The 26,866-nt window shown below is 37.5% G+C and overlaps 2 protein-coding genes across 4 annotated transcripts in view; one reads left to right on the plus strand and one right to left on the minus strand.

The window, feature by feature from the left end:
* Positions 1–21,484, minus strand: part of nudcd1 (NudC domain containing 1) — an 84,264-nt gene extending 62,780 nt beyond the window's left edge. The window contains exons 1-3 of one of the 2 annotated variants that reach the window (XM_034058817.3): positions 21,237–21,484; positions 15,933–16,087; positions 1,894–2,079 (exon numbers count right to left, since the gene is read on the minus strand). In XM_034058817.3, coding sequence (XP_033914708.3) covers positions 1,894–2,079; positions 15,933–16,087; positions 21,237–21,357 — 462 coding nt within the window. In that variant the 5' untranslated portion in view covers positions 21,358–21,484. The remainder of the gene's footprint in view (positions 1–1,893; positions 2,080–15,932; positions 16,088–21,236) is intronic. The other variant, XM_034058818.3, reaches the window with a different exon arrangement.
* LOC117394290 (transcription and mRNA export factor ENY2-like) lies at positions 20,343–25,632 on the plus strand. 2 transcript variants are annotated; one of them, XM_059012699.1, is made up of 5 exons: positions 20,343–20,469; positions 22,942–23,024; positions 23,419–23,489; positions 24,676–24,750; positions 25,366–25,632. In XM_059012699.1, the coding sequence occupies exons 2-5, from the start codon at positions 22,957–22,959 to the stop codon at positions 25,440–25,442; spliced, it is 291 nt and encodes a 96-aa protein (XP_058868682.1). In that variant the 5' UTR covers positions 20,343–20,469; positions 22,942–22,956; the 3' UTR covers positions 25,443–25,632. The 2 variants fall into 2 exon arrangements, with proteins under 2 accessions (XP_058868682.1, XP_033848300.1); XM_033992409.3 differs by lacking the exon at positions 20,343–20,469 and adding an exon at positions 21,923–22,061.
* Positions 25,633–26,866: the final 1,234 nt, after the last annotated feature.

Here is a 26,866-nt window from a genome sequence, read left to right on the forward strand (position 1 = left end):
GTAACAAGAGTTTTAAAAAAAGATTTAGGGATAAAGATAGGGATACACTGGAGAAGATACAAGAATTTAGGGAACACGTTCATTTTAAAACTGAATTAATGCGGCCAGCCAGAGAAAAAGGCAAAGTGGAGCAGCGAGTAAAATCCTATTTAATGCGGTCCAGTAAGGGGGTAAAATTAGATTTAAAAGAGGTCGACACAGGATGTTGTTACAGATATTCCTAGATATGTAAATTTACCGTGGCGTACATACACAATTTTTATTAAACATTTTCTGCTTTTTTATAACATTATGATCTAAACAGACCTCACACAGAAAAATACATTTAGTTACCATCATTTCTCATTAACTGCAGTAACTAACATACAGTCCCCCACTCTTTAATTAACTGCCTATTTACAGTAAATACTGCCCATGCCCTCTATACAAATACAATAAGATAAAATATATATTTACACTGCCCTACTATTGTGGGGCTGCCGTAATAATTGCACATACAGCAATAGGAATTGTATTTCAAGCTTGGGGAGGTATACAAGTATATTAAATTATTATTTATTTCTTAGCAGACACCCTTATCCAGGGCGACTTACAATTGTCACAAGATATCACATTATTTTTACATACAATTACCCATTTATACAGTTGGGTTTTTAACTGGAGCAATCTAGGTAAAAGTACCTTGCTCAAGGGTACAGCAGTAGTGTCCTCCACCTGGGATTGAACCCACAACCTTCCAGTCAAGAGTCCAAAGCCCTAACCACCAATCCACTACACCAGCGAGCTTGAGGTTTCTCAGTATTTAAACACTAAGCAAAGCAGATTCAAATTCATTCAAAACCAAAACAGCATTTGCTCCAGTGCAAGTTTGCACCACTTGAAATAAAACAAAGAATTAGCATACTAATACAAAATATAAAGCAAACAGCCATATTTTCCCCAAAAGGAATAAACAGCTAATGCTAACGATGGTGTCTTTCGACTCGCATTGTCATTGTCCATCAAAAATCAACAGTATGAAGGTCACTCTTCAAATCAGGACTTAAAGGATGTGCCGCAGTAAGAATACCTCTGTTATGAAAGGGGAACAAGACTAAAAGGCTAAAATATGCACAAGAACACAGACACTGGACTATGGAACAATGGTCAAAAGGTGCTTTGGACTGTTGATGGATGGACAATGACACCTGTGCCTTCTGCCAGTTCTATTGTCAATTCAACGCTTGTCTTCTTTCTATTCCTTAATGATATTATCTTCAAGTATTGCTCATCCTTGTTAGACAGCTTTTTGGGTCTTCCAGTCCTGGGTTTGTCAATTAGAGATGATGTTTCTCTGTACTTGTTGATTATGCTTTGGTTAAAAATCTTTCTTCGCCATCAGCCCGGGTGGCTGTGGGCAGTTGACAAACTGTCTGGGCAGATGTCGAAATGACATAAAATTCGATGCTAATTCGGCACCTGCCCATCGCAGCTGGGACTTCGCGAACTGCCTGGGCATTTTGGCAACTGCTCGATTTCGGCATCGTCCATAACAAATTTAATATATATTATACACACACAGTTTTAGTCAAAAGTTTACATACCCTAATGGAAATTTATAATTTCTAGAAACTTCTTGATAACAAAGAATTATAGGAAAAATCTTTTATACAAAAGTTTTGCTTTTGTGGATGAGAAAAAAAAGTTACAAGAAATAGATTTATTTATACACACTTTTTGATCCATTTGTTCCTGAATAAAACTCTGATTAAATTTACCTGAAGATGGATTTTTAAGATTAAAAAAAAAAAAAAAAACACACACACACACAATTTAAAAACTCAGTACTCCTTTACAATCTTTTTTTTTTTTTTTTTAAATATGAAATACATTGCTACAACAAAAACATCTTACCTCCCACTTTCCATGTGCACTTTCTCCCCTTTTGCTTGTTCTCATAAGATATAGCTTCCCAGTGCCATCTGACAGGGCCACCCAAGTAGAAGATGTGAAATGCAAAGACGCGCAGAGGCGATTCTCATAGGTATTAAACTCAGATGGCAGCCGGAAGACTTCTCTGGGTTTGCCAAGTGCAGTGTCCTGATAATACAAAATAAACTGTTAATAGCAGTATCAAAAATACTGGTTTATTGATTGGTGAAGACCACAATATCATCCACACAGTTTAATTCAGTTCAATTGTCAAGCTTGAAAAGCAAGAAAGTACAATATGTAAGCAACAACCAGATAATGGGATCTGTTGAATTGATCTAAAAGATGGTGGATCTAAATAGAATCTCACATGGCATTTAACATATTTATAGAGACAGGAATAGACTCATTTCCAGCACACACTAGGCTATACAAATAATACACACACACAGGCAGAGTCAGTAACTTTTATTAAAGCAAACGGCAACACAACAAACACAAAATTGAGCAGAACCTAAACATCAGTATCTAGTAGCTAGGCTATTTGCATCATGTAGGTCCTGAACCCGTGCATGCATAGAATCAGTGAGATTCTGTATTACACTTTGCTCCAGATTTTGCCATTGTTCAGTGAGGTTTGACCACAGTTCATTCACATTGGCAGGTAGAGGTCAAGTTTTCCTCAATTGTTTATTGAGGTGTTCCCAGACATGTTCGATAGGGTTCATGTTGGGACTCTAAAGAGTCCAGTGAAGAAGCTGCAGCCCTTCCCGGTTGTGGCGATTCTGGACTTATGACATAAGGCGCCATCTTCCTGTAGATGGTGCGATGTAAACTGTAAAACCCCTTCGCTGAACAATGGTATGAGATGGTTCTGAAGGAATCACAATTGAATGTGCCAAATTGAGAAGTCCATCTATGAACATCAACTCTGTCTTTCTACTGAACCAAAATTATGCAAAAGTTTCACAATTCATCTGCAGCCCTCCTCCATATCCAAATGTGCCTATTCAAATTGAATTGTTGGAAGTGGGACTCATCTGAGATCAGAACGGTCCTGCAAAACTGTAGAGGTCTGTTTAACATCTGTTGTAGCAGAGCCTATGGGAGACCCCCATTGTGCTGTACATCAGCTCATGTTTGCAAAGCTGGCAATGTCCGTAAGACTCTCGTGGGTTGGAATGGATCTGGCAAACAAGCGCTCATTGTGCACGGTTTGTGACTGTCGACGGATGGCCAGACCAAAGTTGTGCAACAGTCAGACTATCCCAACGAGAAGTCACAATAAATGTTATGAACACACCCATTCAAAAGTCCAAGATCTCTGGCAATCTGCCTCAAATTTCACCAACAGTCAGAATGCCCATTCTACAAGACCTCGCATAACAGATGAAATATCAGAGGTCCTTACTTTGAGGAAGACGGTTTACTCCTTCTGAGCTCCACAATGCAGACAGCTGATATTTATACCACAGATGTGGAGGTATTGTGGGTATGTCGGGTTAATGACAACATTATTTTTGTGGGATGCTCATTTTAAAGACGAAGGCACTTGTATATTAGTTATGTCTGCTACTCCTGAAATTAATTAGTCTCCAATGAACTGTATCTGGATTGCTATCTGAAACATTAACTTCATTACAACTTTATATCCAAAGCCTAAAAAAACACATGAATTTCTAACCCTTAAATAACAGTAACAGAAGTAAAAAGAAAAACTTACAAAAGTGTTCTTTACAGACTAGAGGTTCTATGTTCTACATTTTTGAGGTACAGTATTTGAGGTAGTAATAGCATTCAATTCTAAAAACGAATTCTGCAAAACCAGACTCTGTATATAGATTGCATTCTTGGATTAGCTGGTCCACTAACTTTACTCCAACTTTCCAAAGAATTTTAGACTCCAGCAGACCCAATTTCTAACCCTTAAATGATAACAAAACCCCCCCCAAAAAAAAAACATAAAAGTAAAAAGAAAAAAAATTACATTTTCTTGGTTTACCAAGTGTTCTCTAAAGCAAAACTCATATGGTGGATAAGAATGGTTTTCACTTCAATAGGCAGAGACTGGACGAGCCGTCTGGTCCATTAACTTTTCTCATTTCATTCCACAGTCCTTTTGAGAAAAACCATTATCCTCTCTGCACTGCTGGGATAGCGATTATCTGCTGCAGAGACAGACTACAAGAATTTCTTCTTAAACAGAAACCAGTCAAGTACAGTCCATTACCACAAGGTTAACACATAACAAAATAAAACGCCATTCAAGAGAAAATGGTTACTTTCACACAGAGCAGCAGCTCACTTCCATCTTTGATACTGTTAACAAGATTGGAACACCTTTGTTTATAATAAAGGTTGCATCTTCTTTAAAAAAGTGATGACCAAGTCAATACTGTCCATCGTGCAAAGTAAGCTACTGTGCGTTACAGCAATATTTAAACCGATTTACAGCAATATATAAACAGATAGATTTACTTTGTACATCATTACAGTCATCACATCCAGGTGACTTTTTAAATTGTTGGACTTAAGTGCCATATGTGGCCTGAATAATGATATATGCCAACATTTCCTCTGTCTTCAGTAAGTAGAGCTGGTACACCAGATTATAACCGCCAATCTGCCACATTCAGCCCCTGGTGGATGCAAGAAATACTTCAATAATATATACCAAATAGAGAGGCATTTCTTACTTCCACTGGGGACAGGGGGGTAGCTTTGTGGTTACACACTGGTGTACCAGCTGAACTAACAGAGAACACGGGTTTGACAGCTACTAAAAGGCCACAGGGGTGCATTTAATTTCTGAGTAAAAAGTGATCGGGATGCGATGACTGAAACAGAAATTGAAATTCCAAGTACCCGCAGCAAGCTTCTCTTTAACACACTGCATTTATCTTCTAATTTCCAGAATACTGACACAGCATTTAGACACGGCCCCTTAGTGATAGAAAGTGTTGACGCTGTTGGAGTCACAAATGTTCCCAGAGCTCTTGTCCCTGGAAAAATTGACAACCTTGTCTTTTATAGGGGAAAAACAAGACCTCTGAAGTGGTAAGGTAAAACATATACATCTAACTTTTACTGGAATTGTCACATTATCGTTTTATTCTTTAGGATACTTGTAGCATACGTTTTCTTTTTTACCATGTCTCATATGTTGTGGTGAAGTCATTATACAGTAGTCTTTTATAACGGCAGGCCCTTTATACCATAATAGGTAATAATTCAGTAGCCATTTTAGTAGCACTTATATTCTCATTACAGTATATGCCTGAACTCTTACCTACGGCTCCCGACTACAGTCTTATCAAGAGGAAGCACTGTATACAAATTTCAATAAATCGACAACCCCACAAACACCAAACTCAAGCAGCGGTACCTTGACACCCTCCGCCATCATCTTCTGCAATGCGATAGGTACCGTACACTACAGGTTCAAGCAAATCTCCACTATCTAAACAAGCTCTTGTATGGCCATTAAAAATACTACTAAATAAATACCAATTATAGGTTCTAATTCAGTTCACATAAAATACATTACTTACTGCACCTACAGCAGCCACTGAAATTTAAAATCAACATTTTCAAACCCATATCTCGCTCTCATTGACAGCCCTCTAATGCCAATGATGAATAGTGTTAAATTATACTAGTTTGCAGAAAGGTTGAACAGTGTTAAATTATACTGGTTTGCAGAAACTGACAGCATGTTTATCACCTTGGGCTATTTTGTATGGAAAGCCAATTAATATAACTCCCTCTACAGAAGCCAAACAAATTCCAGCAGGAGAAGAAAATGTATTAAAGTTGGTAAAAGTATACTATCAATCACAAATAATGGTTTGCTACACTAATCCCACGTCCTTCCCTAACGGCACCGTTTCAAAGCTCATTTTCCAGTAATCACTCATGAGCATAAATAAACTACCAATTTAGTAGGTGCTGCCAGAAACAAATGACTGCTTATTTAAACAATATTGAAGAAAGGAACGTCTGCCTTGGTTGATCATGTATTAGGAATGTTGACAGAAAACAGATGGGTAACTCTTGCTCAACCATTTAACGAAGCAATATCACTGCTATTAAAAGGACCAATCAATGTAAGATTACAAACCGGCAAGAACAACAGTTACGTGAATTCAAGGGTCAGTAGGACTATTCTAATACAAGTGTATCTGAAACACAAGAAACACCCTCCCTTTAAACCTTCTAAACAAAACTACAGGATTTAAGTGCAGTAATATAGTATGTGTGCGGTGAAAGACACACTTCCATTGAGAGATATCCTTTATAAAAAAAAAAAAAAAAAAAAAGTAAAGTTCATATTTAACTTTCACGGCCTTCCTGCTTTGGAACACTGTACTGCCCAACCAAGACAGACACCAACATTCTAAAAGCGTCCGACCTGCAAAAGAAAAAAAAAAAAAAGCACCTTGCTTCCTTTCCTATCTTACTATTGCACATTGTCACTAAACTTGCATTATAAGGCGATCAGTGTTGCTACATATGCAACTATAATTTATGTATGAATTGCGTTTTTATTCTCAAAATGTCAGGTTTTCCTCACAAATGCATAAGAAAATGTTGTTTCTGCTAATTATCTTAAATATTAGAGACATCTGAAGTAGGAAAATAACATTTTATGCATATTAATGACATTTTTCAAATTTACTGTTTACTCATTAGGCAAATGTTTGTACAATGTATTTAATATTGGCGTTTTATTTCTTTGGTATTAACTACTTCAGTGCAGGAATAAACATTTTTATAAACAAAAAACGTTCATGTTTAGCGTTTGGAAATTATTATTAATTAATTAATTACTTGGCTGACATTTCAGTGTAAACTTACTTGTCACTGTTTGTAGATTAACTGTGTGGTAAAGTTCAAAGCAAGGGGCTGGGCATAGCCCTGGTTGATCTGAGCAGGTTCTACTTTCTCCCTGACTTTTTAGGTCCCCGATCTGAACATCCTCTCTTTGTCAGAGCAGACTTTACAGTCAAGCTTTGATTTTTCAAAGGAAATTATCTCCCCAACAGTCGCACTCCTGGCACTTTCATCACTGGGGCTGGTACTGCGTTTCTTGCTGTAACCTTGTTCAGGAGCCTCTGCACAATCCTCTCTCTGAACTCAAACAGCCATCATATTTGTGTTTGTGCTTTTCTTAAATGATGAACGCATTCACTAACCCTACCTCCTTTGCATGGTGATATACGCGGTGGTACCATTTGACAAGAGCGGTGCTGAAAGCTGTAATAAGAGCAGAGTTGGTCAGCTCTGTCTACACCTCCCACGTATCGATTGTAATCCTCAATGCTCTTTGGTTTTCAGATTACTCGAAACCCTTCTGGTCCCTTGTTGCAGATTCTCTTTGAAATCACTGATGTGTCGTGCATGGTAGAAAGCAAAGTAATTGCTCCTGCATCTTTGAAACTTGTAGCTAAAAGAGGCCCTTTCTCCAAAAACAGGGGATCTCAATTAACTTTGACAGTGCCACACACACAGCAGTATTTTTTCATGCAGGTGTCTCAGAGAGCAGGGGAAGTGTAAAGGTTCTCAGTGTACACTACATGGCCCTTACCTAGCAGTTTTGCAGTGTTCAGCATCTGCATGACTACACTGTTATTAATCCCCACATCTTTATCACAGGAATATGTTCCTCCAGTGTACACATCCCATGCATAAAGTGCAGTTTGTGTGCGAGACAGCGAGGACAATATTTAATTCCAAAATGGTGACGTTTGTTTGGAATGAACTGCCGAAAAAAAAAAAAAAAAAAAGTGAGTTGTCCACAGAAAGATATAATTGACTCATCCACAGCCAAATCTCAGAAGGGATAATACTTTAATTTATCCAGAAGGGGGCGGACTTTAAACAGGGGGTCGTAACCTGCCTGAGACCTCTCAGTTCTCCGGCCGTTGTCGGTGAAATGCAGAACAGAACTTAATCTCATAGCATTTTCTGGACAACACTTTCGAAAAATTAGGTGTCCAGGTAACTTAACTGAACATTAGTACTCCAGTAATCGGAAATATGTAGACCCATTGCAATTTGAAGTCCTATAAATATTTCAATTTCCTGTTGATTGGTAGGTTTCCAGTCGTGAAAGCGGGAATGGGGGGCTAGAGTACCGCTAGTACGTATCGCCTCAGCATACCGGTTTGTTTCTGTCACCATCAACTCAATCAAATCAGGGGTGAACATACTAATAAAATAACACTGTGTAACAATTTTTTTTTTTTTTTTGTTCCTGGGTATTAAGTGTTATTTCCTAATTGCTTATGCCTCAAAAGTATAGAAAATGGCTTTTATTCCCCACAAACTTTGCTTTTGTGACCAGGACAGTGATATTTTGAAATTTACCTATTTTCCAGAACATTCCAGATAGATTCAGTGCTGAGTAAACTTGGAGTAACTTCTAGAACTTTCTAGAACTTTCCAGTAATATAAACAGTAGTATAAATACAGGGACCTTAAGCCCACCAGTTCAGTTTAGTTCCAGCTGCCTAAGTGGATGCATATCTGCATTTTTCTGAGATGGCATCAAGGTCATAGGAGACTTCAAAATGGTGGCATTCCTGATGGGTCTCCAAGGCGGTTTTACCAAGTTTCCCTGCTATATTTGCCTTTGGGACAGCAGGGACACCAAGGCGCACTACCACAGGCGGGACTGGCCTCAGCGGACCGAGTTCTCTGTGGGGAGGAACAACGTCAAGTGGGAGCCACTGGTGGACCCCCGGAAGGTGCTGATGCCACCACTGCACATCAAATTGGGCCTTATGAAACAATTTGTCAGAGCTCTAGATAAGGAGTCGGCAGCCTTCAAGTACCTTCAAGACTTCTTCCCTAAGCTGTCTGAGGCAAAGGTCAAAGCCGGTGTCTTCGTCGGACCACAGATAAAGAAGATCCTGGAGTGGAATGAATTCCCCAAGAAGCTCACTAGTAAGGAGAAAGCGGCTTGGAACAGCTTTGTCGCAGTGGTTCGGGGCTTCCTGGGCAATCACAAGGACGAAAACTATGTGGAGCTGGGTGAGACTCTGGTGAAGAACTACGGCAGAATGGGCTGTAGGATGTCCCTCAAAGTCCATATCCTTGATGCTCATCTTGATAAATTCAAGGAGAACATGGGAGCGTACTCGGAAGAGCAAGGCAAGCGCTTCCACCAGGATATACTGGACTTTGAACACCGCTACCAAGGACAGTATAACGAAAACATGATGGGAGACTACATTTGGGGGCTGATTCGTGAAAGTGATTTACAGTATAATCGTAAATCTCGAAAAACTACTCACTTCTAAATCTTTTGTAGTCATTTTTGTATTACTTTAGTATAAATACATGTTAATTTGGATTCATATGTTGTTTTTTTCTGACTTTATGTGAAAGAAAAGACACAAATTCGCCCGTTTTCTCATTGGAAATAGGTAAATTTCAAAATATCACTGTCCTGGTCACAAAAGCAAAGTTTGTGGGGAATAATAACCATTTTCTATACTTTTGAGGCATAAGCAATTAGGAAATAACACTTACTACCCAGGAACAAAAATTGTGTTACATAGTGTAATCATATGGGTCAGCACAACTCCATACTGTTTTTGGCCCAGATTGTGACGGACTGAACTCTCTTTTTCCCTGCTGTTTTCAGTAGGTTTGACCCACCCAGCGCTCCCTCTCTCTCTCCCTACCTGTAATTTTGTGCCACTCCCCTTGACGCGCCTCTTCTCCAGTCAGCGTCAGCCTGGGGGTCTCCTCCCTCGCTATCACTAACTCCTCCGAGTCTGACCTTTCCATTTCCTCACCCTCGTTTACATCTTCCTCAGCAAATCCCTCAAATTCCTCACTGTCAGTTAAACCAAAACAAATCTCCGCTCTCTCATATCTCAGTGTCTCTCCATTTTTCAATCGTCTAGTACAGATCATGACATCGCTATAGATGCTCTCCAAACAAAATACAAAATGAGACAATTACTTTGACATGTATTTTTATGAATGTGCAACATTTTGTACCTAGCAACAAGCATTTGATTGGACAGAAAATTAAGAAAAAAAAAAAAAAAAAAAAAAAACAATCAAAACGCGTTTCTGGCAACTATAGTCCCGCAGGCAGGAAAGAATGCTCAGAGGGTGAGCGACTTTAGTCGCCACGGGCAGTGAGAGAGTTAACTGTGTAAACTGAACATATTGTTGATGGTTGTTATGAACCGTTTTTCTATTTCAAGGATTTACCTTAAAACTAACTGTACAAAATGTTATCCATATTGGATCAACGGTTCAACTTATACTCTGTGAGATTTGAGGTACTGAATATTAAACTTACAATGAATAGAAAATCTGTAGCACAATCACCTTCTGTTTAGAGTTGCACACCGAAATATAAAACAGCAGTGGAAGGACTCTAGCCTACATTTACTCTAGCCCTCATTTGTCCTCTTTTTATTCGACTGAATATCCAAGCCTTCCTGGTAACTAACCACTTCATATGTTGTCAAACTCACTCCAATGGTCTCGCTACAATCAGACCTGATGAGCTAAGGTACCAGGATGCAATAGTTTAACCATAGTATAACAAGGGTCAGTAAAATCCAATAAAAGTACAAGAACTGCACGTTTATAACCAAAATGTTATATTTTTCAGGACAACAATGTTAACATGCAGGATAACGTTTTAAAAAGATTAAGCACTGTTTTTCTCTCATACTGGTTAGTAGAAACATCAGTGTAAATACATACATTTTCTTGGCTTGATGAGTTGACAGAAGGCAGACAGGGAGGGTGGCGGTATAATGGTCAAAAATAAACAGGAATTTCTGGCAGTACGCAAGAGTGGCATTGTAGCAGGGGGCAGTATAACGAGAAGGACTGTAATACTGATTCAAGAAAATTTGGAATTTAATTTAAAATAAATCACAGTTGTCATTATTGATTTTCCCTTTATGAACATAAAACCTTGGGGAATCGTTTAACCCTTTTGATCCCAGAATGCCTTTGGAAGCCCAGCATGTACATTTCTAAAATGCTTACATGCTGCCGTCTCTCATGTTAGGAAGTTTGCAGAAAGACTATTCTATTATTAAACTACGCATATGTACTATATATTTTAGAATATTAGAGTTTACAGGTCTTGCATGATGTTTTTTATTCATGATTGTATTTGTATTTGACAGACTAAAAAATGTTTCTCACAATGCTATAAAAAGCAGAAAGACAGGACTAATGAGGACTCTAACTCAAACTGCCAAGCTTCTCAACCTTACTGGCAATAAAGTATTAATCAAGTTTCAGCTGTCAAGCTGCAAGACTGGGAGTTAATCCTCACAGTGCTCAAAACACTCAAGCTTCAAATCCTAGCTTTTCTGTGTTCTCTGTACCTGTGCCAATTACAGTTGTTAGAATATTCCAATGGGTTTCAATTTAAATATTTCAAAAAGCAAATGCACTGGAAACTGGCAGTTAACTTGCATTTGCATGTGAAACAACGTAAACAAAGGATGGAAATAATTCACAACCGTCAAACCAGACCATTGATATTTCAGACTCAAATCAGAACCAATGTAGAGAGCATCGACTAGCATGATACTTAAAGAAAGCAGTGTATTCAGTGCTTGGTTGGCAGAGATGTTGTTACTAATGTACCACTACAACGAGATCTATGCTTACTACGGAGTTGATGACTTTAGCCATAAACATTACAGTATGGCACAGACATTTGACCTTTAAAACGTTAGGTTATTATCATAAACCTGGTTCCCTAAAATAGAAATGTAACCATTACAGAATGGGTATTTACCTCCTAGACTCAAATCCTGAATACTTCATACCAAATCTGCTGGTTGAGCCTATGACGTAGTCGTGACCCCGCCCCCGAGGGATCAAAAGTACTGCAGTCACTGATCTCAGCGTTATTTTTCCTTCAAGCCTGCTGAGACCTTGAAGGTTAATGGTTACATTTCTATTTCAGGGAACCAGGGTTATGATAATAACCTAACGTTCCCTTTCATGTACAAAATGTAACCATTACTGAATGGGTGAGTATAACCAAGCCCTCACAAGGGCATGATTGCAGAATGACAGGAATGTTACAAGGCGAAGCCGAGAGACTGCCTTGTGCGTTACCATTCGGTACCCCAGTAACAAGTAGCTAGGGTGAATAACTGAGGATGAATTTCACCTCTATGCTTGTGCTTCAGCACCGGTTCAGTGACTTTAGTACTAGTTCGGCACCGGGTCGGTTCGGCATACTTAACACCGGGTCAGTACCAGTTCGGAACAGAGTCACCACTGGTGGCAGCATACAGGGATGCCCACCTGTAAAAGCCACTCAGTCAGTACCAACATGAGACTGAGGGAAGCCTGTTTGTTAGAATGAACTAAGAGCCTTAGCAATGGTGATGCTAAAATAGCTGGTCACCACAACGGCATTGAGATACTGTGGTTATAATTACAAGCAACAACAAAGCAGAAGCAACTAGCTCGGTCCTGCATAATGCAGCTGCTCTTACTGCACGTGTGTGGAGCACCATGTTACACAGGCCTGCGCATGGTATCTCTAAAAAACAGAAAGAACACAGTGAGAATGTTTAGAAACAAAACAAAAAAAAACACACAACATTTAACAATTACATAAATAATATAAATGTCTGGTATGGTGCGAATTAGCAAAAATGATTAATAAAAGAAGCTCCAACCGGAACTATGTAGCCTGGGGGTAGAGCACAATCAGCAACTCGAGCTGCTGGCTTCACGCGGAGCACAAGGCCGCAGCGGGACACAACTTGCAACAGGCACAGGCACAAATATGCAAAAAACGTTTACAGCTATTCGCTTAAATATCATACAAAATGTGTAAACACATAAAATAATGAATGCACAGACATAAGCAACAATGTACTTTAACAAAGGCTCTCTCATGAGGTCAGTCTTGAAAGGAAAAATGGTGTGGAGATCTGCGACTGCAGTGCTTTTGATCCCTCTGGGGCAGGGTCATGATTGCGTCACAGGCTCAAAGAGCAGCTTTGGTATGACATATTCAGGATTCGGGTCTTTAGGAGGTAAATACCCATTCAGTAATGGTTATATTTTGTACTTGAAAGGGAACCAAGGTTTTAAAGTCAATGTGATTATCTTAGCATTAGCAACATTATCACTGGTCTCTTTATCACTGTGCTGAAGAACCAAAACAAAAGATCTTAAGCACAAAGATAAGGGGAGAATTAAGAGTAAGGGTTTTAATCTTGACATTTTTTATTGATAGATTAATCATCTAATCTATTAATCGGTTAACTGATTAATCACACATTTGCTTGTGACATGAAATTGTACTTAAAGACAATTGCAAGTAATACAAAGTATTAACATAATGCTATTATTGCCGGCCAATCTGTGTAAGAAAACTATTTCAAGACAGATGTCTGCGAAACTAATCCAGGTAACATTTATTCTTGCGTCTCCCAGATATACATACAACAGTAACTTGATTATGTCTTAGTCCTGTTTTGTATAATCAGATAGGAACTAATATTCTTGCAAGTCTGAAGCTGACCAAATATTGAGCCAACTACACCACAGTCCCTGCAAGTACATACATCACTCTCTGAAAGCTATATTTTATAATGCCAGCTGTTGTTTAATATACATATATTTACTTGCATGTAATTTGACGGTTTGAAAGTTAGCCAAAGAGTCATTTAAAATATTAACTTCGTTTTTAATTGCTGTTTGTGGTGTTTAATGAGTTGAAGGCTCACATCTGACTAATTTGAAAGTTGTTTGCACATGTTCACGATTGATAAATCACATTGAGTAAAAAAATAAAAAAATAAAAAAATTGCTTTCTTCAGCTTATGTTTTAACGCTCCTAACAAACACTAACTATATACAGGTAGTGGACAAAAAAATGGAAACACCAATGTAAAGTCACTTAATAGGGCGTTGGGCCACTATGGTATCCCGCTCTGTGGAGTTCTCGGCGGACCATTTTTGATGAAACTGGCTGCTGGCGCCCCAGGTTGAAATATGCAGTCAATTGATCTGCAGTTGCTTGCCTGTTTTGCCTTGCACTTCGAATTAATGCATGGATATCACGATCCTGGAGTATGTGCTTCTGCCCACTATTGCCCTTTTCTGATGATGTCTTTTCCTCAGAGTTCCATGCCGACATCAGCTTAGACACTGTTGCTCGTGAAACATCAGCAAGTTGAGCTGTCTTGGTCACTGAGGCTCCTGCCAAACGCGCCCCAACAATCACCCCTCTTTCAAAGTCACTGAGGTCTCCTCTTGCAGCCATGCAAGCCATAATTATAAGCAACCAGGCCTGTCCAGCATTTTTATACATGACCCTAAGCATGCTGGGATGTTATTTGCTTAATTAACGCATGAGCCACACCTGTGTGTAAGCCCTTGCTTTCATTATACTCAGTGTCCCTCATTTACCTAGGTATTTTCATTTTTTTGTCCACTACCTGTACACTGTAGTTAAATTACAAAGCCAGACAGTTTCAGACAAACACGTTTTTCAATATTAATTTTCTGACACTGAAAGAAAACTCAAATCTAGGTACATGTCTGCATCTTTCAGCACTTTCAGTGCACGATACATTTTACCTTTTTGTAAACTTACTGCTTAAAACACTCATTTTTGTCTAAAGTCTTGTTTTCATCAGGATGGTAACAAATACAAAACTTATTATGCTATGGTATCTTGCCCTTTGTGAAACCAACTTGAGTCTCTGCTGTTAGAATTAATTGTACTTATCTTTTTAATCGAAACAATTGGCACAGAAGCTGTATAATTAAAAAAGACAAACTGCCTTTTAAACTTAAAACATTTGGCAGGCTTACTCTGCTTCTTCACAGTCGCTCTCAGGTGCTGCTATAATGTAGCGTCGATTTTAATTGCAAAGCACAGGCAACAAATTTAGTTTAGAAACATTAGTTTTATGTCATCTACTATGTTGTATAGAAAATTGCCACTCGCCTTAATTTGACAGGAAGGAACAACACAGAATAAAAAGAAGAATAAATAAAAATGGATTAAGTTAAACTGTGTTGTTTCTTTCTGTAGCTACTAATTAGATTATATATGAATCCTAAGCAAAATTACACAGCATTCTACACTTCGGCCTTGACTTAAGTTTAGTGGCCTCTAAAAATGAATTGAACTTAAGGCCATTTTGGCCTTGCCCTTTTTTTTGCAAATTTAGAGCTCTGTTCATTGGTGCATGTGGCAGGGTGTCCCACCCCTGTGCGTATTTTGTGTTTTATGTAGTCTGTTATATGTATTATTGTAGTGGTGCACAGAGTGTGGTTTATATAGCATAAGTGATGTAAAATGTATTTGTATTTAGGCACGGGGATTGCACAACCACTTCACGTGCAGATTAAAATGGGTATTTGTACGGGGGCACGGGAAGTGCACAATTAGTCCACGTGCTGGGATTCAAGTGAATGATTAATTAGTAATTGAATCCTGACACAGCTGTGTATATATATATATATATATATATATATATATATATATATATATATATATATATGATGCACAAATCACTCACTCGGGGTTGGGTGTTCAGAGTGGAGAACGGGAGAGGGGAGGAGAATTAAAAACGAAAATAACAATTGCTACTTGTGCTGGCTTAGTACCAGCAGAATACTTGTACGCGATACTTGTACGTTGTATTCCGTGTTTGTTTGGTGTGTGGTTTTGTTTGTCTGTTTCTTTTGGCCACTTTGCCGTTTCTTTTGAGTGTTCTGTACATCTGTTTTATTTGTTCATTTATAATAAACTGGCGCAACAGCGCATATCACTCACCATTTCTTCCTGGCTTGACGTCACCACACAAGGCTACCTGTCACAGTGCCTCACTAGTCTTTGTGGGTACTGAAATGGTTAAATGAATAAAACATTCTTCTGCATAGCAACTAAATATTTATCTGTATGCATATGTGAGAAGTGAGCAGCCGAGTAGGAGGCAATTGTGTAACAGGAATCTCACAGGAAATGCATATTACACACTTACCAGCGTGACAGTTAGATTCAGAATACTTCCTAGCTGATCGATGTAGTACACACTGTCCTCATACCAGGGATCACAGTGCAAGTAATTATACATGCCAAAGGCACGCATATGGTCCAGGGTGTACTGATCGTCCCGAAGTTTAACTTCAGCCACAGCTTGAAAAAGACAAGAAAACAGTGAAAACTTCAATTTAAATATTCCTGTAACACTGTACATATCCCTGACTGTAAATACAAAACAAGAGTAATATCAAAAACATACCAGATGCAATTTCCATATAGGAGAACCGGTTAGCCTTGATTACAGGCAAGTCAATGAAGTGTCATTAATATGAAATACAGTAATCCGTCGTGTATCCGCCCGTCACATATCCGCCCAACCGTTCAACTGTTTATCCTCCATGATCAATCTCTTCAGCAACGTTAGTTTATTATTGAACAGAGAAGATTAGTTCAGAGATTGTAGATCCTACCAACGTTTTTCATACACTGTGTTGTATGTGCTCCGTGCACCACCAATGTCAAGTGAGCTGTTCAGTGTGTTAATATGTAAATAAATCCTGTTCGCCTGCGGGGCGTATCAACTTCAACCTCCGTCTCAATCTCCTGCCACACGGCAGACAGCTTCACTGTCACAAGCATCAATACCCTGTATCTTTCTAAACAAGGGATTTCGGGGAGCTCCCTAATAAAAGCTGGCTCTCAAAACAATAAATTGTGTGAATATAGTAATTGTTACAGCTGTGTATAATGGTATTTAAAACAGGATTCATGTATCCGCCTTTTTACATATCTGCCCTTACTCTGGTCCCACCAGTCGGATACACGATTGATTACTGTAGTAAATCACCAGCTCAATATGAGGTGTAACAAATCAATGTTCCATACAATTTATATGAGCGGTTTGAATATCTAGGAGTCTATTCAGCTGATCACAACAGTGGCAGTTCTGAATACCGCAGTCATTAAAATAGGGCATTTCTTACAATTTTACATATATGTTTAACAAATGCACTAAATAGATACACATGCATGACTGCTGTTATTTGGGTCATGTTTTGATTAATAGAACATAGTCCATAAACATTTAACCAAACTAAACAGAGACCAGAACCTGAAAAAGTAGGTTTGCTAGGATGAACATTTCTCATGATATAGATAAACATGTTGGTGTGATATTTCTGACACTCATATTATACGCCTATTTGTCCAAATCATATTAGTGGTTCTCTAAATATTGTTTCTATATATTCTTTTTAATAGTAAAAAGACAAAAAACCAAAGAGGATTATCGAAGTAAAAATATACTATAAGTCTGTGACTTACAAACAGAACGGATAATTGATGGGCAATTTATTAATTGTAAAAAAAAACATTGTGACCTATAACTTCTAATAACAAGTTATCACAAACATTCAGTTTATACATTAGAGGGGCACAAATCCAGTCCTTGAGTTTGAGACCATCAAGTTGTATGGATATCATTAAAAATAGCTTGAAAAATTGGTTTCAAACAAAGTATTTAGGGTATAAATGGAAGAAAGACCAGAAGGGCTCTGGCCCTTGAGGGCTGGAATTGTGCATATCTGCTAGATATTATGATAAACTGTATAGACACAAGACTTATGGAGGATAAAAAAAAAAAAAACAACATTTTCATACAATCTGCAACAAAAAAAGGTTTGCATGCCCAGCTGTCTCCTATATTATCATCATAATAACAGAACATTATCAAAGAATACTATGGTACTTTTGATAATAGCGAGCACAGCTGTATGCCTATGGATTTAAGAAAATCATAGCTTACAGTAAAAAGCAACACTTTGCATTATAACAGACAATTTCAATTTGCTTTGCTTATTTTAATTGCTTAGTTTTGCAAACTGCAAGATAATCCCCTCCCCCTCCTTTCTCACAATACGATCCACATAAGGGTACAGTAAACCAAGTGCAAAACATAATAACTCTTATTAAAAATGTTTATCGTCCGGATATATAAGAAGTAATTTGGTGTCAGTTTGGAGTGGACTATAGCTTAAATTCTGAACATGTAATAGAAGGGTTAAATGCAGATGTGCAGCTGTTTATGTGTTGACTGTTAAGAGGTTTTACTGCATCAAAAAGTATGTAGGAAAAAAAAATAAATAAATAAAAACACATTGATACATTTTGCTACGGTTTATTTCTTGAAAATGCAAGAAAAATAAAATCATGACTCGTTTTTGCCACCATGTGGTAACATGGTATAATTTCCTATTTGATGATTACAAGAACAGAATACAAGACAAACTGATTTTATGTTATAATGTACAGTGTTTGTAATATAATATACCTATATGCTAAACCAGAAATGGGAGTTAAACAAAATCAAAGCATCCCCAATGTGTCAGATCAGATCCAATAGTTTGTAAGCATCTCCGTCTCAGCAATTCGGCTAGTTATAGGAGATGCTTGCCACCAAAGCAAAAAGCTTCATTATATTCAAATGTCATTTTCTTAGTTAATTGTTTTACTCTTCCCTTCCTTTTGATGGTGTTTGCAATCATTCAGTGGTTCTACAATCTGCAATGTTTCCTTTTTCTGGCAATGCAATGCAATGCAATGCATAGGCCCAGTGGTGGCGCCAGACTCTCCCCAGTGAGGGAGCTGAGGGGGGTTCGGCAGAAATTTGAGGGAGCTACACTCCACGTCGCAAAACTTTAGTAGATGCAGATTAAGTGCCTGTTTATTATTATTATTATTATTATTATTATTATTAACAGATGCCTTTATCCAACATAATTTACAAGTGTCCCAGTGCAGTATGAAGTGCAGTTGTAACAGGGCCGAGGCTAGGGGCGAAGCAAGCATCTAAGGCCCCCATTCACATGGGAGCGATTGGATTGCTCTCCCGGGAGCGGAGCGGATTGATTGGAGACCCATGTGAATGCTTCTCAAACGATCTCGGCTCACTTAATGATCCGATCTAACATCTTTTTCAATTATATTTTTGCAAAATTGCTAGATTGTATTGCAATTATACAAAAGAGTTTCCGATCTATATTTGATTAAATGTTTTAGTTAGTATGAAGAATGTTCTGTTAAAGATGTTGACCGAGCATCTTTTTTCTCCTATATTGAAAAGCTCATCACCTTTTGAACAGTCTCCGTCCTATCAATTTTACTGCCCACTTATGTCGCACACTGATATGTGATAGGGCAGCAGTGTGGAGTAGTGGTTAGGGCTCTGGACTCTTGACCGGAGGGTTGTGGGTTCAATCCCCAGTGGGGGACACTATCTACACATATCGAAAAATACAGTGCAGCATAAAAATCAGTTGGGCATTCGATGTGAGCTGTGCTCTTCTGAAATTCCTGAGAATATGCTAAACGATCTCAGGCTGGTAGCAGAGGGCAAACGAGCCATCAAACGAACTCGGCTCGTTTTCCCGGGCTCTCCTGTCTGAATGCAACTCCATATGAGCTCATATCGTTTTCTCAAATTATCTGATCTCGGGTCATTTGCAATCGTTCCCGTGTGAATGGAGGGTAAACCACAATGCAAAAGAGCCGGGCGCATTTGCAGTCCTAGGGCTATATTTATCAATCGCACATATTTCATTCTAAACTGTGCGTACACAGTCTAACAGAAAGCATGAGATATATCAACATACTACTTTGTGTGGAAATGTTCGTAAACTAACGCGAACTCTGGACCATGCGTACAATCGTTTCCTTGTGTTAGAATGATGGTACTGCAAGAAATAAATCTAACCCCGATTATTCAGGATAAAGATACACCATCCCTGCATAATGAAAAACAATTGCGTGCGCAGCTGAAATGTATAATTAGCCTAATATTATAATTATGATCCACAAAGTGGTATCAATATTGATTATCACCACCATGACTATTACAAACGAAATAGAAAACAACGTTGTTAGTTCTTTTTGTCGTGCATTTTGAACTGAAAAATAATATACGTAGAAACAGACGTGCAGCCTATTAATATGTAAATGTTTTCAATATAAATAATTGTAAACCACTTGAAAATGGCTGATCTCGCACTTTTGGAAACACCTCTTGCAAGATATCACTTTCCAAGGAAGTCCTATTGGAATTGTGCGATATCTTGGGACCTAGGCTACATAGAGCAACCAAGCGCACTCATTCCATTCCTCCACATATACAAGTCTTGTCTACTTTTGGCTTTTTGGCCACTGGTACCTTTCAAAGACAGATCGGAGACAAAGGCTTTTCAGAAGCCTCTTTTAGTGCACGGATGCCAGTGGTTTTAGACTCCATCATTGCCCTCCATTTGTCCTCAGTACATTCGGTTTCCTTATACTTTATACAGTTGCATATTTCAAGTTAGCTATAACATTTGATAAGTAACTTGAACTGCAACTGTTTAAGAGCTGAAAACAAGTAAAAATGTCTAATTAAGCAAATTATTAGTTCAATTAAGGGTATAGTTAAGTAACTGAGAGCTCGGTTGGAATGAAAACCAGCAGACACAGGGGGTTTCAGAGCCCATGGACTATATCATCATAAACAGGTAAGAGTAACAGTAAAAAATAAATAAATAATTAAAAAGCTATTGCACTTTAAACTTGATATGGGTATGACATCATATGTATCTTAACTAATGTATTCTCCTTCAAAAGTTTAAAGCACCCTGAGGTCTCACTCCTAGTAAACCAGTGTAGCCATTTGTCCTCTGCAACACTCTGCCCCAAGTGGATACAAGACATAAATTATTAAGAAGTACTTTATGTTATCAATATGATATTTGTTAGATTAATTGTTTAAAAGTCTATATAAAGAGATTTGTGATTTTTTATCATCCGACTTGAACATGATACAATTTAATTGTGACAAAGTATAACACTTTTTTTTTATCACTGTGTTAAAGACATAGACATCTCACATTAATCACTTTGGCGCAATATTTAAATTCGAACGTAAAAACTGGCATTTATCTTTCTGCTGTTTCGACTGTAAGCGTGACAGAATTACATGTGCAGAGCTTGAAGCAATATAATTATTAAGATTACAAATGAATTGTTGTCTGTTCATTCCTGGCTTAATTAATACACAATATGTTGTTTGTTTTCACAGCAGTCGTTGTTTTTACTGGAAGTGTACTATAGTACGTCTTCCGTTCTTGGTTGCATGTTATGTCCAGTTGTTTCGCCTTTTCAATTATTAATAGTAATAATAATAATAATAATATTAGTAGTATATTTACCATGTTCACAGTTTTCTAGATGAGCATGGTGTTATTTCTAAATAATCATATTCGAACATCTGTTTGTGACTCACCTGCATCAAGCTCTATATTGTAAATAGGTAATGGATCCAAAGACAGGCGGTAACTCTCAAACTTGGGGTCCAGCAACAGCTTGTTCACCTTCAAAGAGTAATTAGAAGCTGCCATTTTCATATAATTCTGTTTATCACAAAAAACAAAATCAATAACTAGAATATACACAGTAACACAGCATCAACCCACGCGTTTCCTGTATGTTCTACTTCGGAACCTTTCAAGGACGGACAATTGTTTGGTATTGTAGGAATTGTAGTTTTTAAATACCTGTTTCTACCTTTTAAGGTTTATTAATTACATTTGCCATTACCAGATGCCATTGAATTAAACCATGTTAGTTAGTTCATATGGCTGTGGATTCGGTAACTGTTTTGTCAATGAAGAATTCAGTTTTCAGTTAAATTGGGAAATATAATCAAATAGGCATTATTGTCTCAGTAAGTAGTTAAACAAACACATAGATGTGTTTATTCCATTACACTATGGGCAGGTTTAGATTAGGACCTATGGTTATACATTTGTCTGAATTAACTGACCCCAATTATTGACAATTATATTACCTATTGTTCACTTGTACCTAACTTTCTATTAACCAGTTTAGTTACTCTGCCGCTGTTTCAGATGATCTCTTGCACTTGTTGTTGTGGAGACTCAATTTCCCAGAATGCAATTTACAAGAGCAGGAACTTATTTCTCCACCCCTTGTTGCATAAGGAACCTACGAGGTGGTAAATGGCATGTTGTTGCGGTTGTTGTTTCCCTGGGAGCTGAGTAAAGAACAAACTGAGTTCAAAATTAATCGAATCCCAAGAAAATAGCTGGTAAATACCGTCGTGTTCAAATATGTAGTGATACTTCTTATACAATTTTCAGTGTATGTAATTTAAACGATGATTTCGGCCTTAATAATTTGCCTTGTTGCAACAAACATGTTTTTTTTGAAGGAATCACAAAAGTGTGAGTTTGTCACTTATGATGTTTGATACCACTAGGCTTGTTCATTGTGCAATCGGGACAACGTACTTTTTAAAATTCTTGGCGGAAAATCAAATTGGTCAGTTGAATACGAATCTAAAACCTCTTCAAGAACACACAGTCCTTTTTTTTCCAGAGCAGATTATAATTTTGCAATACGCTTGGTATCCTGATTTTATTATATTTTTTCATTAAAATAATGTAAACTAATTTATACACAATCTTATTTATTTAACGCGTGCTTATATAAAGTAATGAAACCAAAAAAGCCAAGATAAGCTTGTCGGATGTTAATCGTTTTAATACTAGATAGGTAAGAAGCAGTTACTAATCTTACAACTGCCAAGATCCTGTACTTTTCATTACCTTTTTTTTTAGACCCTTATTAAGAAAGATTTGCACTGCCGGTACTTTAAGTGAATTCCTTGTTCATTATTTCAGTGACTTCCAAACACATGATGTGTGGAGTTAAAACATGTTATTTGAATAAATTACATTGTAATTTTAGTAGTTTTTAAAATGCACATGTCTTGAAAGCCTATATCCTGTGTCTACTACCAGTGACTAAAGTCTGAAACAGCTGTATGCCTTAACTAATTTATAATGGGGTAACTGAACTGTGACTGGTCCCATGTAAACAATGTCTTGCACATTTCAGAATTACCTCTGTATTTTCATGAGTGATGGTCAGATGGATAGATGCTTTTTGTTTTGCTTGTCTTTCAGAATAAAGATTGCAAAATGAGTAAAGATGCACAGATGAGAGCAACAATAAACCAGAAGCTAATTGAAATGGGAGAAAGAGAACGGTAATGATAACCAAGTTAACTTGATATTAAGTTACAAGTGGCTGTTTTTTTTCTTGTAGCTGCGTTTACAAATGAATGTTAATGAAATCAGCCTCCCTGCTTAACTGAGGTTCAGTTGTATTTAAAATACAACACAATCCACTACAATATAAAAAAATTGCTCTGGATGGGAATTTTGATGTGCTTGGTAATTGCCCAATAATAATTTAAAAGCACAATATGAAATGAAAGCCACAATAGTACTTGAGCAGAAGTAAATATAAATATGTACATTCCAAAGCAAACTTGAGTACTTGGATTGTTACAAATGGCAGTTTCTTAATCTCTTGGGTAAACTAGAGCTGTGGTTTAACGTTAGTTTGTGCCATGACTCCATGTTTATATTTATTTACAGCCTAAAAGAGTTGCTTAGAGCCAAACTTATTGAATGTGGATGGAAGGACCAGTTGAAAGCACACTGTAAAGGTAAGTGTTGCAGAAAAAATATTGTTTTTCATACTGTAGAATATATTGCATATTCATCTCTGCTTGGTTTTCGGAAAACTCATTGAGAGGTGCTCAACATTTGAAAAATACATCCTACAATTAGTTATGGGCAGTAACACATCTAAGTACAGGACACCCTCGCTATAATGAACCTGTTGGGGGTCCAAGCCTTTTGTTCGTTATATCGAGGGGTTCATTATAGTGAAAAGACAATCAAAATGAACGATAAACTGTTGGATTAAGTTAATGAGATGATATTGTGAATAAAAGTAGAATTACATGTACCTGTTCGACTCAGGTATGTGGAATTCTGCCTTTGCTTTATCCAAGTCGTTAAAGAATTAAAACGCAGTACAAAAAGCAAAAATCCCGAATTTTTATTCAAAATCAATCTAAAATGAATTGTCAGATCGCATCAAATCTTAATCCAACATGCAAGAATCCCAAACTGAGCTTTTATTTCAAATCAGTCTGACATGAAAAGTCTGTCAGATACTCAAGGGTTTTTTTTGTTTGTTTGTTTGTTTTTTTCTTTAATCAGTTTTGCTTTGCCACCTGGTTGCTGAACAAAAATGATTTTAGTTTCAGAGGCAGTTACACAGTGCACGCTTTTTATTAAGACACAAGTTGACTTCACTGTGGAGGTGGCATCCCGTGCGTACAGACCGGGATGTTGACAGTGTGTGTTTATATTGTCTTTTTTTATTTGGGGTCCAGGGGCAGGTTCGTTATAGCTGAAGGGCGTTATAGTGAGTGGGTGTACTGTACTCATTTATTTTATTTTTTATTGCTGTAACCAGCCCATCATATCCCCAGTAATGTTGTTGAAGCTGACAACTTGGGATCCTTCAAGAAGCTGCTTGATGAGATTCTGGGATCAATAAGCTACTAACAACCAAACGAGCAAGATGGGCCGAATGGCCTCCTCTCGTTTCTAACCTTTCTTATGTTCTCTCTCTCTCTCTCTCTCATATATATATGTATAATATATATAATATATATATGTATATGTGTGTGTGTGTGTATATATATAATATATATATATAGAGTATGCTGGGTGGTGTCAACCTGTTTAATCATATAGTTTAATTCCATTGTATTATTTTCTGAAATATCCCTGTCCCACCCTATCTCAATAATTCAATACAGGATTAATATGTTGCAGATGTGATCCGGGAAAAGGGATTGGAACATGTGACAGTTGAAGATCTGGTTGCAGAAATTACTCCAAAAGGCAGAGGTACAGTACTAAACAAATGTTTGACAAGGTGGTTATTCTGCAAGCCTGTTCATTTAGGTCTCCACAATAATGGTTGATAAAGTGCAGGTTGAGTGAGCAAAAAGTGCTTGATACCAGAAAAGACATTGTATGTTGCACTCATAACTTGTTGACATGCAACTTTCCTTTTTGAGAATGGAATTGTAGTTAAATACATTAGTGCATTACAGCAAATTGAAGTAATTTATTTTTATTGGTAGACTCAACAGTCACAGCTCTAAGTGTTTGAGCGTGGCAACACAATTTATGGAATAAAATTGTCACAAATTAGTTCCTGCAGTGTTTCAGTGAGAAAATATGCACTTGGTGGTTTCATTTACACCAAATTGTTTTCTGTTACGTATTTTGAAATCTGAAATAGCTTAAACAGGTAACATGTATGCAAAATAGTTTAGGCTATTTTATTATGAGTATGTCTTTTGAAGGATCTGGTATTTAGGTCCCATTGCAAGTGTGCACTTGTTTGTGGCAAGTAAAAGTAAATATATAGTAATTGTACATGTAATAGCAGATGTGAGTGAAACAGCACTTGTTCACATTCAGTAATGTTTCTTCATGTTCCCTCTTTTTTTCTAGCTCTTGTTCCAGACAGTGTGAAAAAAGAACTACTGCAGAGAATAAAGGTCTTTTTAGCCCAGCATGCCACCCTATGAATGTGGCAGTAATAAGCTTTGGTGCCATTGTCTTTTGTTTTGAGCTGCAGTGCTCAATCTGAAGCTTTAGAAGGATACTCATTTTGTTGTACTGCAACTTTGACAGTTTTTGATATTGCCAATTTTTTGGGGGGATTAACTAATAGTACAGTAACATTTTAATAATAAAAAAAGAAATATCTTGTGTGAATAGTTTTCTTTGCTTTGGGTACAGCAAGAAGGTCCCAGTGAAATACACATCATATGTGGTTCTTTTGCTTTGATATTTCTTTGTTATATGGCTGGTTTTGCAGACCCATATTTCTCATTCGTTTTGGGCTGTTGCATCTTACCAGTTGATCATTTTAAAAATCAACTGTAAATAGCCTCTAAACACCACCAGATGTCACACTAAATGACAGTATGTAAAGTTGTAAAGTCAAATTTGGTGTCCCATGCCCAAAGCAAACGGATTGCCTCGATCTGGATCATAGTTGTGTTTTCATTAACCCGCAGTTGATAGTCATTACTAGTTCCTAAATAAAAAATAAATAAATAAATACCTGAATGCAACACAAGAATGTGAAATAATCCACGTTATAATAATAATAAAGATAATAACAATAATAATCATAACCGTATTGGCTACAGTTTGGAAAAGTCTTTGTTCAGTTTATATTATTTATTTGAGATCTTCGCTGCTGCCCTGCTGCATTAGCCGGTAGCTGGCAGAGAATGTGAAGTGGGCCCTTTCGCTTTAATTGTGCACTGGCTTTCGATGTCCATTTCGTTTGCATGAGGAAAATAATATTTAAAAAAGAAAAAAACTTAGTGCCTTTTAATCAACGTGACATATGTATTTCAGTTTTACATTGTCCCACAGGAAAACAGTAGATAAATAAATAAAACAAAGGCGAAATTGTGTTAATAAAGCAGGACCAGAGGCTGTCTAAATTGTGCCTGCTTAGAATTATTTTCCAATACATATGTCAGCAAACCAATGCATGTGTGAGAGAACCGATGCATATGCCAGCGAACCAATATGCCAGCAAACCAATACATATGCACCCATTAAGCCAATTGATATGCCAGCAAACCAATATATTTCCCACAGCAAACCAATACATATGCCATTGAACCAATGCATATGCCAGCAAACCAATATGAATGACCATTGAATGAATGATTTTTTTTCCTGAATGGCACCTCATATAAACCTGAGCAGGAATCGTGCTTGTGGCTCACAAGGTTTCAGCAGTCAAGATCTCGTTTTTCTGACTTAATATCACGTTATCTCCAGCAGAAAGGCCGTACAAAACATAGAACCACCCCCCCAACACACTGTACGTTTATCGACTACTTCAACACTAGAACCGCGGTTATACTCATACCTACAACCGCCGGTACATTTTAAACACCGTCAATATTAAAATGAAAGACTATAT

The sequence above is a fragment of the Acipenser ruthenus genome, chromosome 3 (genome assembly GCF_902713425.1).
Source record: "Acipenser ruthenus chromosome 3, fAciRut3.2 maternal haplotype, whole genome shotgun sequence".
In the NCBI taxonomy this organism is placed as follows: domain Eukaryota; kingdom Metazoa; phylum Chordata; class Actinopteri; order Acipenseriformes; family Acipenseridae; genus Acipenser; species Acipenser ruthenus.

Coding starts and splice junctions, on each gene's coding strand:
- LOC117394290 (XM_059012699.1), top strand. CDS start 22,957: ATGAGTAAAGATGCACAGATGAGAGCAACAATAAACCAGAAGCTAATT. Junction 23,490..24,675: donor GTTGAAAGCACACTGTAAAG/GTAAGTGTTGCA, acceptor AATATGTTGCAG/ATGTGATCCGGGAAAAGGGA. Junction 24,751..25,365: donor AATTACTCCAAAAGGCAGAG/GTACAGTACTAA, acceptor CTTTTTTTCTAG/CTCTTGTTCCAGACAGTGTG.